Consider the following 14,695-nt stretch of genomic DNA (forward strand, 5'->3'; position numbering starts at 1 on the left):
TAAATTTTATTCTTTTGTTTGGATGACTGCTTTCTCTTTGAGTCTTGGTTTGGATATTTGTTCCTATTAGTTTGATTGGAAACTGGAAATTGTACCTAGATATTATTAGTATACTTCATGGATGTTGGATTGAAATTATCAGTATATCTGATTGAGGTTGGATTAGAATTGTCAGTATATCTGATTGAAGTTATCTACGTGCCCGAGTATGTCTAGTAGAAATTGTCGACATGTGCACATTCTACAGATTGTTTGGGGTACTGGAAATTGTTTTCTCAAACTGGTTTATGGTGTTTTGCTACGTAATTGGAGGATTATGTGATCATGCCAACTTGGTCTCATTTATTAGACTGAATGTATATAATCAACGGTCATATATGCTATGATATTGATATTCCAAAAATTTTTTGGAAGCAAATAATTTTTAGTTCGAATTTACCACTCACTGAGCACTCTCGCTCATGTTTTCCCAATGTTTTTCTAAATTCTCCCCCCTCCCACTAGGTATCATAAAGAGGGCGATGGATTGTGCTTAGAACCAATCGGTGGAGTGATTGCAGAAGTCATCTCGTCTCGACCGTTTATTAGGAGGGTTCAGACACATGGTAGTAGTGTAATCTTATAATCGATAAACGATAGTGTATTGTATAAAACACTTCTAACTGAAAAGCTCAGTTATGATTTGTAATAGGAAAAAAAAAAAAAAAACTTACACAGTAGAAGTTCCTAATATCTGTAGTCTTCACACTCCCTTTCGGATTAGAATGGTAAGCTCAGGAGGGGTGTGACACTTCAAAGAATTTTCCAAATATATCCTTAAGTTTTAACTCAATCTTCTTTCTCGTAATGTTTAAGACGCTATAAGACCCCTAAAAATTATGAGAAAATGACAAAGCCTCAAACCTTCGACAATGACCTGTTTGGCTCCCTATCTTCTTTCTTGTAAACACTTTATGAGATTAGTTACCAATACTTCAGGGGAAAATGACAAAATGATTTCCCTTTGTATTTAAAAGTCACCCTACGCCCTTCCATGCGAATTACTCATTTAAATGCCAAATCCCTTTCCTAGTTTTCGTGAAGACACATTTCACATTTTATTACAATTCCTTAAAGTTCAAGCATGGATAAAGGTCTAGAATTCGATTCCTTAAAATTAGTAGCTTTTTACGTTAACGATTTGTTGATTCAATACTTTTGTTTTTTGGTTTATTATTACGGTCCTACCAGAAATCATACTGAGACCTACCAAAACAATGGAATCCAAAACCGAATCGAGATTAAGATTGGAAGGTACTTCTTCAACAAACACAAATGAACAAAGATTCAGGATAAGCCGGTGGAACTTTTTTTTTACAGAGAAAAGGGATTCTTGGAGAGGAAAAAGAAACTGTGTGAAGCACGCGTCTTGATATCTTAACTTCTCAAGAAGCAAAACATTGAATAACCATTTATTTAGGAGATTCCAAGAGCTAATATTAAATGTTAACTTCTCAAGAAGCAAAACATTGATGTCCACTTAAAAAGGAGGTTACTTTTGAATGGCAAAAACTTTTTTAGGTAAAAAATAACAATTTCCCAAACTATATGTTACTTATCTTAATAAGATGAATTTTAGTTGATTTCAAAATTGTATATTAATTGATATATTTTATATTTTGTGCATCAATTGGCACAAATTAATAAAAATAAGATATACCATCAAAGTCATATAAAAAATTTGAAAACATAGCCTAACAAATGCCAAGATCTAAATTAGACAATCAAAATCTCAAACTAATTAAATGAAAACAACTTCATATCAAAATGAATAAAAACAACAAAATAAGATCTAAATTAGACAATCAAAATCTCAAACTAATTAAATGAAAACAACTTCATATCAAAATGAATAAAAACAACAAAATAATATTGGAAATTGTTAGAAATAACTTTAAAGTTTTCACATTGCAAAACTAACACGCTTTTTGAAGAATTGATAGAATAGATTTTCTCAGTCCATCTCACCCGAGATTGGCCACCGAAATTTAGTTAAAAAAACTTTTTCTAACTTATCAACTGTTTTGGACCGGTACATCTGGCCAGATTATACATTGACATTTGTTAATTTTGCATATAATCTTTCTAAATCTTATACCAAATCTTATATCTTTTCAAATTTTCTCCAAATTTGATTATCTTTACTAAATATTATATCAAATTATTATGTAATTTTTCAAATCTTTATCATAATTTATGACTTCACAATTGTATGAATTTCCAAATTTCCAAATAGACTTTCCAGTTATCAAATTAGATTGTTCAAGTTAATTCTTAGCAAAATTCTAAAAACAAAAACAACTTTCCAAAACTATTTTTTCTAGATTTCAAAATTTAACAAGATTGCATTTTCATTTTTAAATTTTGGGAAAGATCAAATTTTACAAAAAAGATTGGGTAAAATTTGGGATATATATTGAATCTCGATGTTAATCCTCCCAAAATCACCAAGAAAGTCGAGTTTTAGTGTTAATTATATCCAGGTTTTTCATTTTGTAGATACAGACAAATATTTCATTCCTAATTTCCGTTTATCTATATTCTAATTCTATCTTTCTAACAATTCTAAACTAGCACCCTGTATTTTTTCCTCGCTGCGACTTGTTAAATTCCTTTCTTTCTCATTCCTTTTACACTTTTTTTTCTTTTTAAAAGAATGGTTTTGGTTGAGAATTGCTTCAATCCTAGGGGTGTGCATGGTCTGGGTTGGGCCAGGTTAGAAGAATTTTGTGGACCAACCCAAAAATCCGTGTGGGTTAATAATGAACCTGATTCATTTTTTAGGGTCAACCCAACCCAAAATTTTCGGGTTGGGTCACTTTTTTTTTTTTTTTTTTGAATTTTGACTTTTTTTCATTACTTCCTTTTCTATTGAACAATTTGATTTTTGTAGGTCAATAAACCTTTATATTTACAAAAGTGAACTAATTCTAAATATATTACCAATTAATAAAAATTTAATAAAAAACATGTAATCTATGCGAAATCTTAACATCTACATTAAAATACAACCACCATAAATTCATTATAAACTTCAAAAGAAACTTCTTCAAATAATCAATTCAAATGTTCAAGTTCAAAGTTTCTCCTCCAAATATTCAAAGTCTACATTCAAAATAGAAACAAAAAGTCCAAGTTTAATAATGACTATTGACGTATTACATAAAATTCAAGCTCAATAATAATATTCAAAAGCTCCAAGTTCAATAATAACATTCAAGAGCACCAATGCGCCATGAGGCATGACGAATGACTTGAGTGAGTTTTCTTTTTCATCTTTGGTCTTTTCACTTCTCATTCTCAATGCGTAAAACTTACCATTAAAATCATCATTATGCTCCAAATCAAATTGCTTATTTCAAAAAGTATAACATGACACATCACCATTGAACACTGTGGCTATGACATATTATTTATGTATGGATTGCAAATATATTATATTTAATCCACAAACTCATAAAATTATGATTTAAAAGGTCGTACAATAATTCAGCCCTTGAAAACACAAATTACAAGTAATACAAACATTATGATTTTACAAATATTATGAGTTTACTGTCCCTCTCCACTTGGAAAGTATGGATCCCTTCATAATTCTTCATGAACAGACCCCCCTCCCCCCTCCCCACCCCAGCTTCAGCAGTGTCTGGTTATAGGCATCTTTGTCTGACCATTGTTGTTCAAAGGATCACAAACAAAAAAGGTTTAAGACAAAGGATTGAAAGTGAAAATGTGATCAGAATTCATATTCAACTATCCGTGTTTATTGGGAATGTGTATAAATGGTACATTCAAGGCAAAATTCTTTACTAGAGTTCCCCAAGAAAAAGCATAAAGAGGTTGCGATACCAAATCTTTACTCCTTTGTTGCACCTGCAAAACAAGAAAACTCAATAGTTGAATAAACGAGAGAATCTTCTTTTTAAAATTGTGAGTCATCAACTAAAACTTATTAAAACAGTGAGTCAAACATTCTTTTATTGTATTTAATTAGCATAATGCACATGTTCTCAAGTCAATCAATCGTTTAGTTCCTGCATCTATCACTTAGCTCCAGCAGGCCATCGTGTAGCTCAATCGTTTAGTAAACGATCTCGCGCATAGGCTATTGTTTAGTTACCACGCCAATCGTTTACCTCCATCATTTAGCTCTGACGCCTTATCATCTAATGCATTCGCCTATCGCTTAACGTCATCGCCTATCGCTTAGCATTTCGCCTATCGTGTAGCGCCTCTGCTCATTGTCTAGCGCAGCACAGCTATCGTCGCTCATGCCCATCGCGTAGCACCATCATGTAGTCTATTGCTTAGCACCCGCGCATCTGCTATACCATCGTCCAACTCCCGCCTACACGATCGTCCAGCACCAGCGCATATCTACACGATCGTCTAGCACATCGCTTAGCTCCGCACATCTACTATAGACACATCGCCTACCTCATCGTTTAGCTCGCCGCATTGCTACACGATCGTCCAGTGCCTGCCTACACGATCGCCTACCTCATCGTGTAGCGCTACCCATTTGCTACACAATTGTCTACCCAGCGCCTTGCGCTCAACATTTCGCTTTCACTGCTCTTGCTCACACATACCCAACGCAGGAGTAACTCTTGGCAACGCCTCTTGCCAATGCTTCAACAAATGTATCATATACAACAAAACCATTAATCAAATTGAATTTCAAAGGCCATAAACACATAAAAAAGGCCCAAATCTAGGAGCAGAGAGACATATTGAAGTGAAACCGCATCTGGCTTTCATTGAGACATTTACACAAACAGTTGAGAGGCGTAACATAAGAACAACAATTGCTATGAGTTTAAGAGAGGAAAGATAAGAAGAGCATACTGATCTGGACGAACGACGAACTTCATATCTAAACTTCAAATCGAACGACGAACGGGTGCGGGTTACACGACGACTAAGTGCGGCAGCGTGGATTGCACAACGAACAGACCTGCATGGAAGCCAGATCTACACCACGTCAGACTTTTCACCCACGATCGACGAACGAATGGTAAGGATTTGGAAGAGAGAAGTGAGAAAGAAGAGGATCTGAAGAGGGAAGTGTGAGAATGAGAGGAAAAAGAAAATAGGGGGAGAGTGAAGAGGGAAAAATTAAGCAGGTCTTTAATGTCGGTTTAAAACTGACATTAAAGGTACCCCTACAATAACGGTTTAAAACCGACATTAAAGATCCATTTTTTTTAAAAAAAAAAAAAACAAAACGAACATTATACATCCGATTTCACTTTTTTCAACTGACATTAAAGCCCAAAATTCTTGTAGTGAGATGATGGTCTCCCTACAAAACAAATCATGCAAAATTAAATATATTAATTATTTGAGCATAATACATGTTAGATATGTACAATAAACAGTTTAGATATGTACAAAAAAAAAATCATTTAATTACCCGACTCAATATTTGCACACGTCTCTAACTCTTCAAGTTGTGGATGGAGATCTAGTAACACTGAGCCACCACGAATCCAATTTTTTGTACATATCAAGGCCTCCACTGTTTTTGGAGTCAAAGAACTTCGAAAAGAATCAAGAATCCTTCCTCCAGTACTAAATGCAGATTCAGAAGCGACTGTAGATATCGGAACTGCCAAAACATGTCGAACAATTTTTATAAAATGGGATATTTGTAGTCATTTATTTTATCATCTTTATCTTTTATAACCTTGTCAGACAAATAAGAAGTCAAATCATTCTCCACTTCCGATGAACTTTCTTCTTCTCTCAATCTCTTAAAAGTTATCCACAGATCATCTATTTCTTCGTCCATCTCATGATCAGCTTCATTTATAGTGGCGGTCTTTGATTGCTGAGAATCATTGGTACTATGACTATCTCGAGGCGAAGTGTTATGTGATTTGTAAAAGTCATATAGACGATACAAATATAATTTCACACTCTCAACCATATCCTTAATCAGAAGAAGAGCTATGTAATAGAGAATTATTGCCAAAAACTCAGGAAGGAGCAAGTTTCGAGAAGCACTCTTTCCAACCCAAGGCTGGTAAAAAAAAAGTACACAAGCCTTAAAAGGACTCTTTAGACATATATATGATGTAGCTCTATATAATTTGTCTTTCCCCAACCATGACCCTGCAAAGAAAGGAACGGGATGGTTTAGCATAATTTGTGGGATCAGCTGCCAGTCATTCCTAAATCATTTAAGCGGAAGAAGACCAATACGATTGATTGGTCTATGTGCCTCTCTTATTACTTTTTTGTATCCCCCTGCGTTTGGCACCTCGATGTCGACTCATCACATCTGGTAAACGAAAACCACCTCGACCAGATCAGAGTAAACAAGAATGTCGATCAGGCCCCTTGCTTTCCTAGCCTTTGGCTATTCTTGATCTAACTTTTTTATTCCTTTCTTTCGAACTTCGTGCCCCGTCGCGTTAGCGTTTTCCCAGTGCGCGAAGCTTCGGATATGCAAAAATGAGTATTTAGAGATGCTTTCGTTATTCCCAATAATATGGCGCTCGACAGGTTGGTTCGAGGACCCGTTGGTCAAAGGAAAGGGGAGGTCTTGATGGTTGGGACGTTCTTTTTTTTTCAAGGCACGATTCCTTACCAGTTATTCTGACGTCCTGTATGATTGCATTGAGAAATTCTTTATTACATATAAATGATGAAAACAGACTACTCCCGCTTTCTCTTCCTTGATCGTAGTTGGAGAATTCCCCATGAGAAAGGCTTGCCTTTCAGTACGTGAAAGATGTCCTGTTCTTTTCACTGTCTTACTTTGGCCCCCTATCCAATTTTTGGGCCAATTCCCCCTCATTTTCTATGGAACCAACTGTTCTTGAGGACCATGCAACCTAGTTTTGAGGCTCAAGTCGAGTCTCCTCGGATCTCACATCAGAAACAGCTCTCTCAATGTCTGGTGGAGTAACTCGATGTTGAATTAAGGATCTAACATTCTCGAACTCAGGCCCTGGCCAAATTCCAAGAAAGCCATTCTCTTTCTATTATCCCCTCGAGTAAACAATTTATATGCCTTTTCTCGCCTCTATTTGTGACTTTTTCTCGTATGTGGGGGGAGAAGTTTCTCGGTCCATCAACTGAAAGGAAGAATCACTCAAGTGAGCTCGTATTCATTCAGTCATTTTACCCCTTCTTCATTACCACATCACTGTCATAAACATTCGAAAGATAATAATTCAAGTACTTTAACTTGTACAGAAGATCAATCACCATAGCTACAAACATCAATTTATTCATTTTTTCAAACGAACCCCAATACTTATCAAACTTTGTCTTCATATTCATAGCCATCATACTTAGAATAGAGTTGGTATTATTGCTCCATTTGTTTAAAGCAAACTGAATTTTATCAATTTCCTTATAACCAAAGTCACATATGAAGATCCACTTATCGTTGTGATGGTTTCATAAAACCTTTTTAAAAACTTAATAAACACACCTACAGTCAACCAATCCGATGTACTTTGGGGTCCCAATCTTTTATTTCCACGGTCATCTTCCTCGAAGTAATCAACAAAATCTGAGTCTTCTTTCTCCTCCTCTAAAGTTCTAAAAGCTTTCTCAAATTTAATTGCATGTTCAAGCATTAAATAAGTAGAATTCCACCTAGTTGCCACAACAAACAAGAGTCCTACACTGAATTTTTTCTTGTTTCACACAAGCTTTAAATTTTTCTATTCGCTTAGGTGATGATCAAACGTATCATACAAGCTTTAAATTCTTCCATTATGCAAAATTTTCCATCTAAAACAACCGATTTCCAACGTTTAAGTCTTCTCTTAACATAAGAAATAGTCACATCATTAGAACTTGCATTATCAACGGTAATGGAAAAAAAAATTCAATTCCCCATTCCAACAAACAACTCTCAATCATCTTCCCAATAGTCTTTGATGACCATGTAGCTCACATTTTATAGCGAAGTCCATGTGTCGATCGTAAGACAAACTCTTTGAGAGCTTTTAACTAAAAATGATTTCAACTTTTTTTTTTTCTCCTCAAGATAAAGTTGATATACATCTCTAGTGATTGTGACTCTTGATGGAACATCAAACTTAGGACACGAAACACTACAAAAGTGTCTAAAATCCTCTATCTCAACAAATTTGAATGACAACTCATTCATAATTATCATCTTAGCGCATGCTAGTCTACACGCTTGTTGGCTAAACAATGTCGTTACAAAATTACTAGCATTGACTCTTTTTCCATCATTTGAAGGTAGAGAGTTAGGGTGGTTTGTCCTTTTTCTTCTTCTTTATATGGGTACTTTTTACATTGATTTCTTAAGTACTTCCATTAATCTTTACCACAATAGTTACACTTGCACCTAGCTTCATCATTAGGATTTGCTTCTATTTTTGTGAAATGATCCCACACAGACGAGGTTGGTATATTAGGTCTCTTTCGATTGGACTTGGGAGGTAGAGGTGCTATATTTTTCCGGAGTTTGGCTAACATTAGGAGGGGAGGAGGAGGTATTACCACTACTACTGTCCATCTGTAAAATAAATGAAACTAGTAAACAACTAATTATACCTATCTATACAATTAAAAAAACAAATACTAGCTTCTCAATTAACTCATAATAACTCATGTATAAAGATCAATCATCAATCAATAACACATAAACCGTTTATGTACACAATAAAAATTAAATTATTTCTCACGATGAAGTTTGACGACTTTGAAGAATCTAACTATTCTCAAGACATCGCGAGATTAAACAAAAATTAATTTATTATTCAATCTGAATGAATCGCGATTTACAATTCAAATATTGAATGGAACAAAAATTAATTTATTAATTTTGAATGAAAAAAAAAACTTGGACAGCAAAACAAATAAAACCTCTAATAATTTACCATTTAAAACTATCAACCTTTCGTGGATAACACAATAATCTGTACAAATGTCTAGAAAAACAGAAGAAATGCATACTTCGGAGAAGAAATAGATCACAAATGCCAAATAAAATCTAAAATTAAATAGATAAGTAAAAGTACCCAAAATTAATTCATTGGAAACGTGAGGCGTGGGTCGGATCTGACGAGGGGACTAAGGTGGAGATCGGATCGGAAGCGGAGGGTTTTCGTTTTCAGAGTTCGGACTAAGACGAGCACCGTTCGGTGGCGAGCGAAGAAGGCGACCGTTCGGCGAGGGCGAGCGAAGAGGGTGAACTTCGGCGAGGGTTTCGATGCTCGATTTTCTCTTTGTTTTTTTTTAATATATATAATAAAATCATTCGGCGAGGGCTTGTTTTTTTTTAAACTCTCGGCTCACTCTCTCTCTCACCAGTCACCGTCAGGCGTCAACTGGTTTCTTTTCTGCCTTATATATATATATATATATATATATGATTCGATCTGAATTTTAAATTTTTGAAAATTTTTAACCCAATCCAAAATAAAATAGTCCGGGTTTAGAATCAATTAATTTTTCTGTGTAGAAAACGATCAGAATGTAATTCGATTCCTCTTTTTCACCGATTTGTTCGGTAAATTTCGTGTGGGCGTGAGAAGTTGTACTGTTTTTGTTGAGAAATGGTGCTGGTGGTTAAAGATTTGTCCTACGAAATTCCGATAGTGAGAGGGTGATCGGTGTCCACCGAGAATTTGTAGGAAATACATGGCGGTGGCTCCGTTATGGAGTCGGTTCTAAATTAAAACAGATTTATACAAAAAAATAAATAAAACAAAATTAAAATAATATTTTAAAATTTCGCTGGGAGAGAGTGAAAGATAGAGAGGGAGAAACAAGTAGAGAGCATTTGCAAATATGAGTAATGTATCAAGTGATGTATTAGTAACCTATCAAGTCTATCAAGTGTACAAAGTGTATAGTAGTTATATATAAGTGTATCAAATACATATCAGAAGTGTATCAAATGTATCAACTATATATCAATAGTGTAGTAAGTATATCGAATTTATATTAGTAATGAGGCCATTGTGACCTTTTACATGTGGGTCAGGCTGCGTTTTTGCCTTTTTTACAAATAATAAATATGTGGGCTATGGGCCTAATTAATGTATTTTGTTTTGCCCTTTTTGCAAGTGCCCCTAAATAATTTACCTCCAAATTGTGTAATACTTGGTAGTGTGATTTTTTTAATTTTAGAAAAATTTGGGAAGATTACATAACATTTAGAAAAATTAGTAAATCTCAGAGTGTAATTCTGACGAGATATACCAAAACAGCTCAAAACAATCGATAAGTTAGAAAAAAATATTTTCAATATCGGTGGCCGATCTCAGATGAGATAGACCTAGAAAAACTATTCTAACGAGTTTTTAAAAAGCATATTAGTTTTATAAGATAAAAATTTAAACATATTATTTTTAACCATTTCCTAAATTCACCATAATCAAGTAAAAAAATCCACCATAACAAAAATATAGAGTAGATTAGATTTACCTTTTGATTAACAAACAAGGGTGAAATAAAAATAATAAAAAGTACATAAATGGAATTTAAAATGTTTGCTTTATTTGCAAATTTAGAAAGTCATTTGCTATATTTGCAATTTCCTTTTTTTTTTTCTTTTTTGTTTAAATTTGAAGCGGGTTGGAGGTCAAATTGGCTGCATCAAAATACATGCCTTCTTATGATTTTGATTCCAAAATACTAATCTTTGCAAAATAGATAATAATTTGATTCTTTATTTGACAATCTTTTATTATGGCTGATGAAGTATTATTAACTTAAACAAGGGCATGCATATTAGCATTTATTGGAACTGCAATACATGTTGAAGTTATAGATAAAGGATGAAATCAAGGGTAGAGTTGAATAAGAGACCTTAAACCCAAGAAAGAAGTTATCTTATGGTGACTAAAACCAGCTGCTAAGAAGAGAGTCTTCCATTCTTTCTCATTCCTCTTTGTAGTGTTAAAAGTAGCCATCATCAACACATCACCACAAAGCTCTGTTTCAATTGATTCTTTATGTTCCATTTGCTTTTCCTTTTCCAGCACTGCCTCTATGATTATCACTTTCCCACCTTCATTACTATTAGTAATTGCATCTTTGCAATTCTTCAGTATCCTTATGATTTCTTCATCGTTGTACTTGTGTAGAACTGACTGATTGTTATCAAATTCCCAAATCAATATACACTATGATTAATTAGTGTTAAAATTCATAAATTTTTTATTTGGCTATTTTTTACTTGTTCATCATGAATACATGTTTATGTATTTTTTTACTAGATTTATAGATATTTTGGCCATTTTTTAAACTATTTTCTTAATATATTATAAATAATACTAATATGATTTTTTTTATTTTGTACAAGAGTTATGTCCCTATCTTCTTCTATTTTCACTCCAATGTTAGATTGAAAAAAGATTTATTTACTTTGTCTAATATACTACAATCATACATGCATTTTTTTTAAATATATATATATATATATATTGTATGTTTTTATACATTTAGTGTAAATATTCAACCAGGTATGATTTTTTACATTTTTATTTAGTTTTATTTAAATTTGTTTGTGAGTGTTATTTTCAAAAAGTTATTTGATATTATGTACAATATTAGAAATTTTCTAAAAAGTGTTTTGAATGATTTCATTAGTTTTGTGCATGTATTTTTTTTTTTTTAAGAATTATAGTTTAGATTTTGAAATTCGGTCAAATATGTTAATTTGTAAATGATGTTTTGTTTAGGGTTCTAGTACTACTATGCCAAGATGAATTTGACTTTTACAAATTCTTTTTAAGAGTACCTAATTTCACACTTAATCCATAATTAATTTAAGATTTTTATAATAGCTAGTCATTTACGATATGTTTGGAATACATTTTCAAGTGTTTGATTTAAAAAATAATCCATTTTAAAAGAAATTTAAGTGTTTAGTTACTACTCAAAATAGGTTTTCAAGTGTATTTTAATCAATTTTTATAAAAAAAATGTTTAAATAAAAATTAATTTTTTAAAAAATATTTTTATCTCAAGTCAATTCAATCTGATCCTTAATGTTCTATGAAGTCGCAGGTTCGGTATTAAATTTGTAATTGCTAATAACCCTTAATTTTTTATTTTATTTTTTTAAAGGAGTAGTTTTTAACTTTGTGAGAAAGATGATGAATGATTTAATACTAAAAGGTGTAAAGTATTAACAAATATTATTAATAAAGGAGAAAGTTAAAATTATAGCTTAAAAATGAAAACAAAATGGTACCGTTATTTTAATATTTAATTTAAATTAAGCACACCAAGCAGAAAAAACTCAAGTTGGGCTTGCACTAAAAGAAAAGAAAAAAGACGCCGTTGAAAGCACTAGCCAACATGGAGAAGTTCAGTCTAGACTATAGTTTAATTCTCTTTTATATTTTTAATTTGGATTCATTCTATTCTCGATATTTTTTAAATAATATCATTTGCTGACCTTATGCGTTTAAAAATAATCATTTGGATTCATTCTATTCTCGATATTTTTTAAATAATATCATTTGCTGACCTTATGCGTTTAAAAATAATCATTTTCGTCCCTTCGTCGTTTTTAGTTTTATCTCAATTTCTTTTAATAAAAAAATTTAACCCATGACTTGATTCACTAAATTTCTTAGAATGTTGCCTTGAATTATATATGTATCAAATAATTTCCAATTTATTTTAATATTGAAACTTGTGTTAACACCTTGCAAATAGGGATTAAAATGGTAGATCATTTTTTAATAGTATATGAATCAAAATATATGTTTTGAAAGTACAATGATTAAAATGAGTAAAAACTAAAACTATAGTATTTAAACCTTATAATTAAGAAAAAAAAGTTGTATCCATCATGTGTTGAACATAGACAGGTATAAAATTTTCTTTTTTTTTCTTTGTGATTGAAGGGATGTATAGAGAAAGGTGTAGTTTGGGCTAGCTACACCCAAGATTCAAAATGTTAATATCAATGAAAATGTCAATTTTTATGAAATTTTTTGAAAAAAAATTATAAAAACAAAAAAAAAAATCAAAAAGTATATTTGAAATAGTAAATAAATATCTTTTATGATTTTAAAACAAGTTAACATATCTACTATTTATATTATTTAGTGATATTTTGTTACTTATTTTTTTATGTTTTGTGTAATTCTCTACGTTATAATAAAAATATCGATTCACCCCTCATGTTGATATCTCTAACTAGCGAGAGTGTGAAAATAGTGATAGAAATATCAACATCTGAACAGTATTGTTGTAATTATAGAAGGGAATAATACCACGAGTAAGACTGCATCGGTTGGTGGAATTTGTATTGGTTCAAACAAATTTCCTCCTCCAATGACGTTCAAATCTTTTGTGGTTTGGTAGGGAAGATCAAGCACAATACAATTGATATGTGGGAAGGCTTCCTCAATGGCTTTAGCCACAATGCCTTCACCACCTCCAACATCAACCATAGACTTCACCCCATCAAACACCTCTCGACACTCCGGCCTCTTCACAAGTTTCCCAATCAGTTGAGAATCATACACCAATGTCTGATAGAACAAACTCCCAAAATCAGGCTCATCCCCAATATACTTCCATACTGACTTCCCATTCACCATTTCAAAGGCCGACCCATACTCTTCACTACGCAACCAGCTGCTCATGCTTTCCCATGGAGCCATCATAGCTTGATGGAGTATTAGAACCAAAAATGGTAAGGTTTCGATTGTCGTTGTTGTCGTCGTGTTGCGCCGGAGGAGTAATCGAGAGGACGGTGTGAGACCGTACTTTGTTACTAGTTGTTGTTGAGTTTGAGAAAAGAAACCGGAATGAACGAGGAGACGCATAAGGCGGGCAAGGGGTTGAGATTTGGAGGGATGAATATGGAGTGCTTCAACTAATTGAGAAAGGCTCATGGGTTGGCCATGGTTGTGGATAATGTCTGGTATGCCTAACTCAACAACACATTTCAAAGACATGGAGTTAATGTATTTCAATGTGTGATTCCAAATATGAGCTTGAGCTTCAAGAAATAATTCATCTTCCATAGTATTATCTCTTCAAATTACCTTTAACTATGCCGCCCCAAATAACCTTGCTTTTGATCCACACTTTGACAAACTCTCACACTCCGTATATATATATATATACAAGAGATCACTCAGTCTCCTTTATAAAACTCAATCAATTTATTAATGAAGGTTAATCAAAAACTAAAAACCCAACTTGAATTATGGGTCAAACTAGGAACTGTTGAATCAAATTAGAAAATTATTGCTAAAAAATAACCATCAAATTATCACCCATGTGAAGTTTAATGTCAATCAAACATTTTAAATAAAGGTTTAAAGTAATATTCTAACTCAACCAAAAAAAAATCGTTATTCACAACAAAATCAAGTAAAAAAAAAAAAAAAGTTAGATTACAAGTTTATGAAATTTTGAGAAGTGTTTAATTTAAGTCCTTTTAACTTTATATCGAATAGATTTTTCAACTTTAAAAACTATTATTTAATTTTTAATTTTGTGTCTTATAGGATCTTTGATTTATATATTCAACCATTTTTAAAATGAATATGTCAAAATTTATTAGATACAAAATTCAATTATATGTATATAATGGATCAATTAACAATTTTTTTTTCTAATATGAATATGTCAAAATCTATTAGATACAAAATTGAAATTTGAGGGACCTAGTCGACACTTTTTT

General features: G+C 32.5%; 1 protein-coding gene and 1 long non-coding RNA gene across 5 annotated transcripts; both read right to left on the reverse strand.

Annotated features, from left to right (window-relative positions):
* Window positions 1-3,474: 3,474 nt before the first annotated feature.
* On the reverse strand, window positions 3,475-9,284 carry LOC120090235 (uncharacterized). 4 transcript variants are annotated; one of them, XR_016524327.1, is made up of 6 exons: window positions 9,054-9,250; window positions 5,456-5,650; window positions 5,306-5,344; window positions 4,888-4,996; window positions 4,176-4,671; window positions 3,475-3,912 (listed from the first exon to the last, which is right to left on the reverse strand). It is a non-coding gene; the product is annotated as an uncharacterized LOC120090235 (long non-coding RNA). The 4 variants fall into 4 exon arrangements; XR_016524328.1 differs by lacking the exon at window positions 4,176-4,671 and having other exon boundaries at window positions 5,273-5,344; window positions 9,054-9,284; XR_016524325.1 differs by lacking the exon at window positions 4,176-4,671.
* Window positions 9,285-10,689: 1,405 nt separating this feature from the next.
* Window positions 10,690-14,100, reverse strand: LOC120091457 (putative O-methyltransferase 3). The gene is made up of 2 exons (XM_039049490.2): window positions 13,272-14,100; window positions 10,690-11,132 (listed from the first exon to the last, which is right to left on the reverse strand). The coding sequence occupies exons 1-2, from the start codon at window positions 14,028-14,030 to the stop codon at window positions 10,824-10,826; spliced, it is 1,068 nt and encodes a 355-aa protein (XP_038905418.1). The 5' UTR covers window positions 14,031-14,100; the 3' UTR covers window positions 10,690-10,823.
* Between the last annotated feature and the right edge of the window lie 595 nt (window positions 14,101-14,695).

The sequence above is a fragment of the Benincasa hispida genome, chromosome 11 (assembly GCF_027475165.1).
Source record: "Benincasa hispida cultivar pf3 chromosome 11, pf3_genome.v1.1, whole genome shotgun sequence".
NCBI classification, from domain to species: Eukaryota; Viridiplantae; Streptophyta; class Magnoliopsida; order Cucurbitales; family Cucurbitaceae; genus Benincasa; species Benincasa hispida.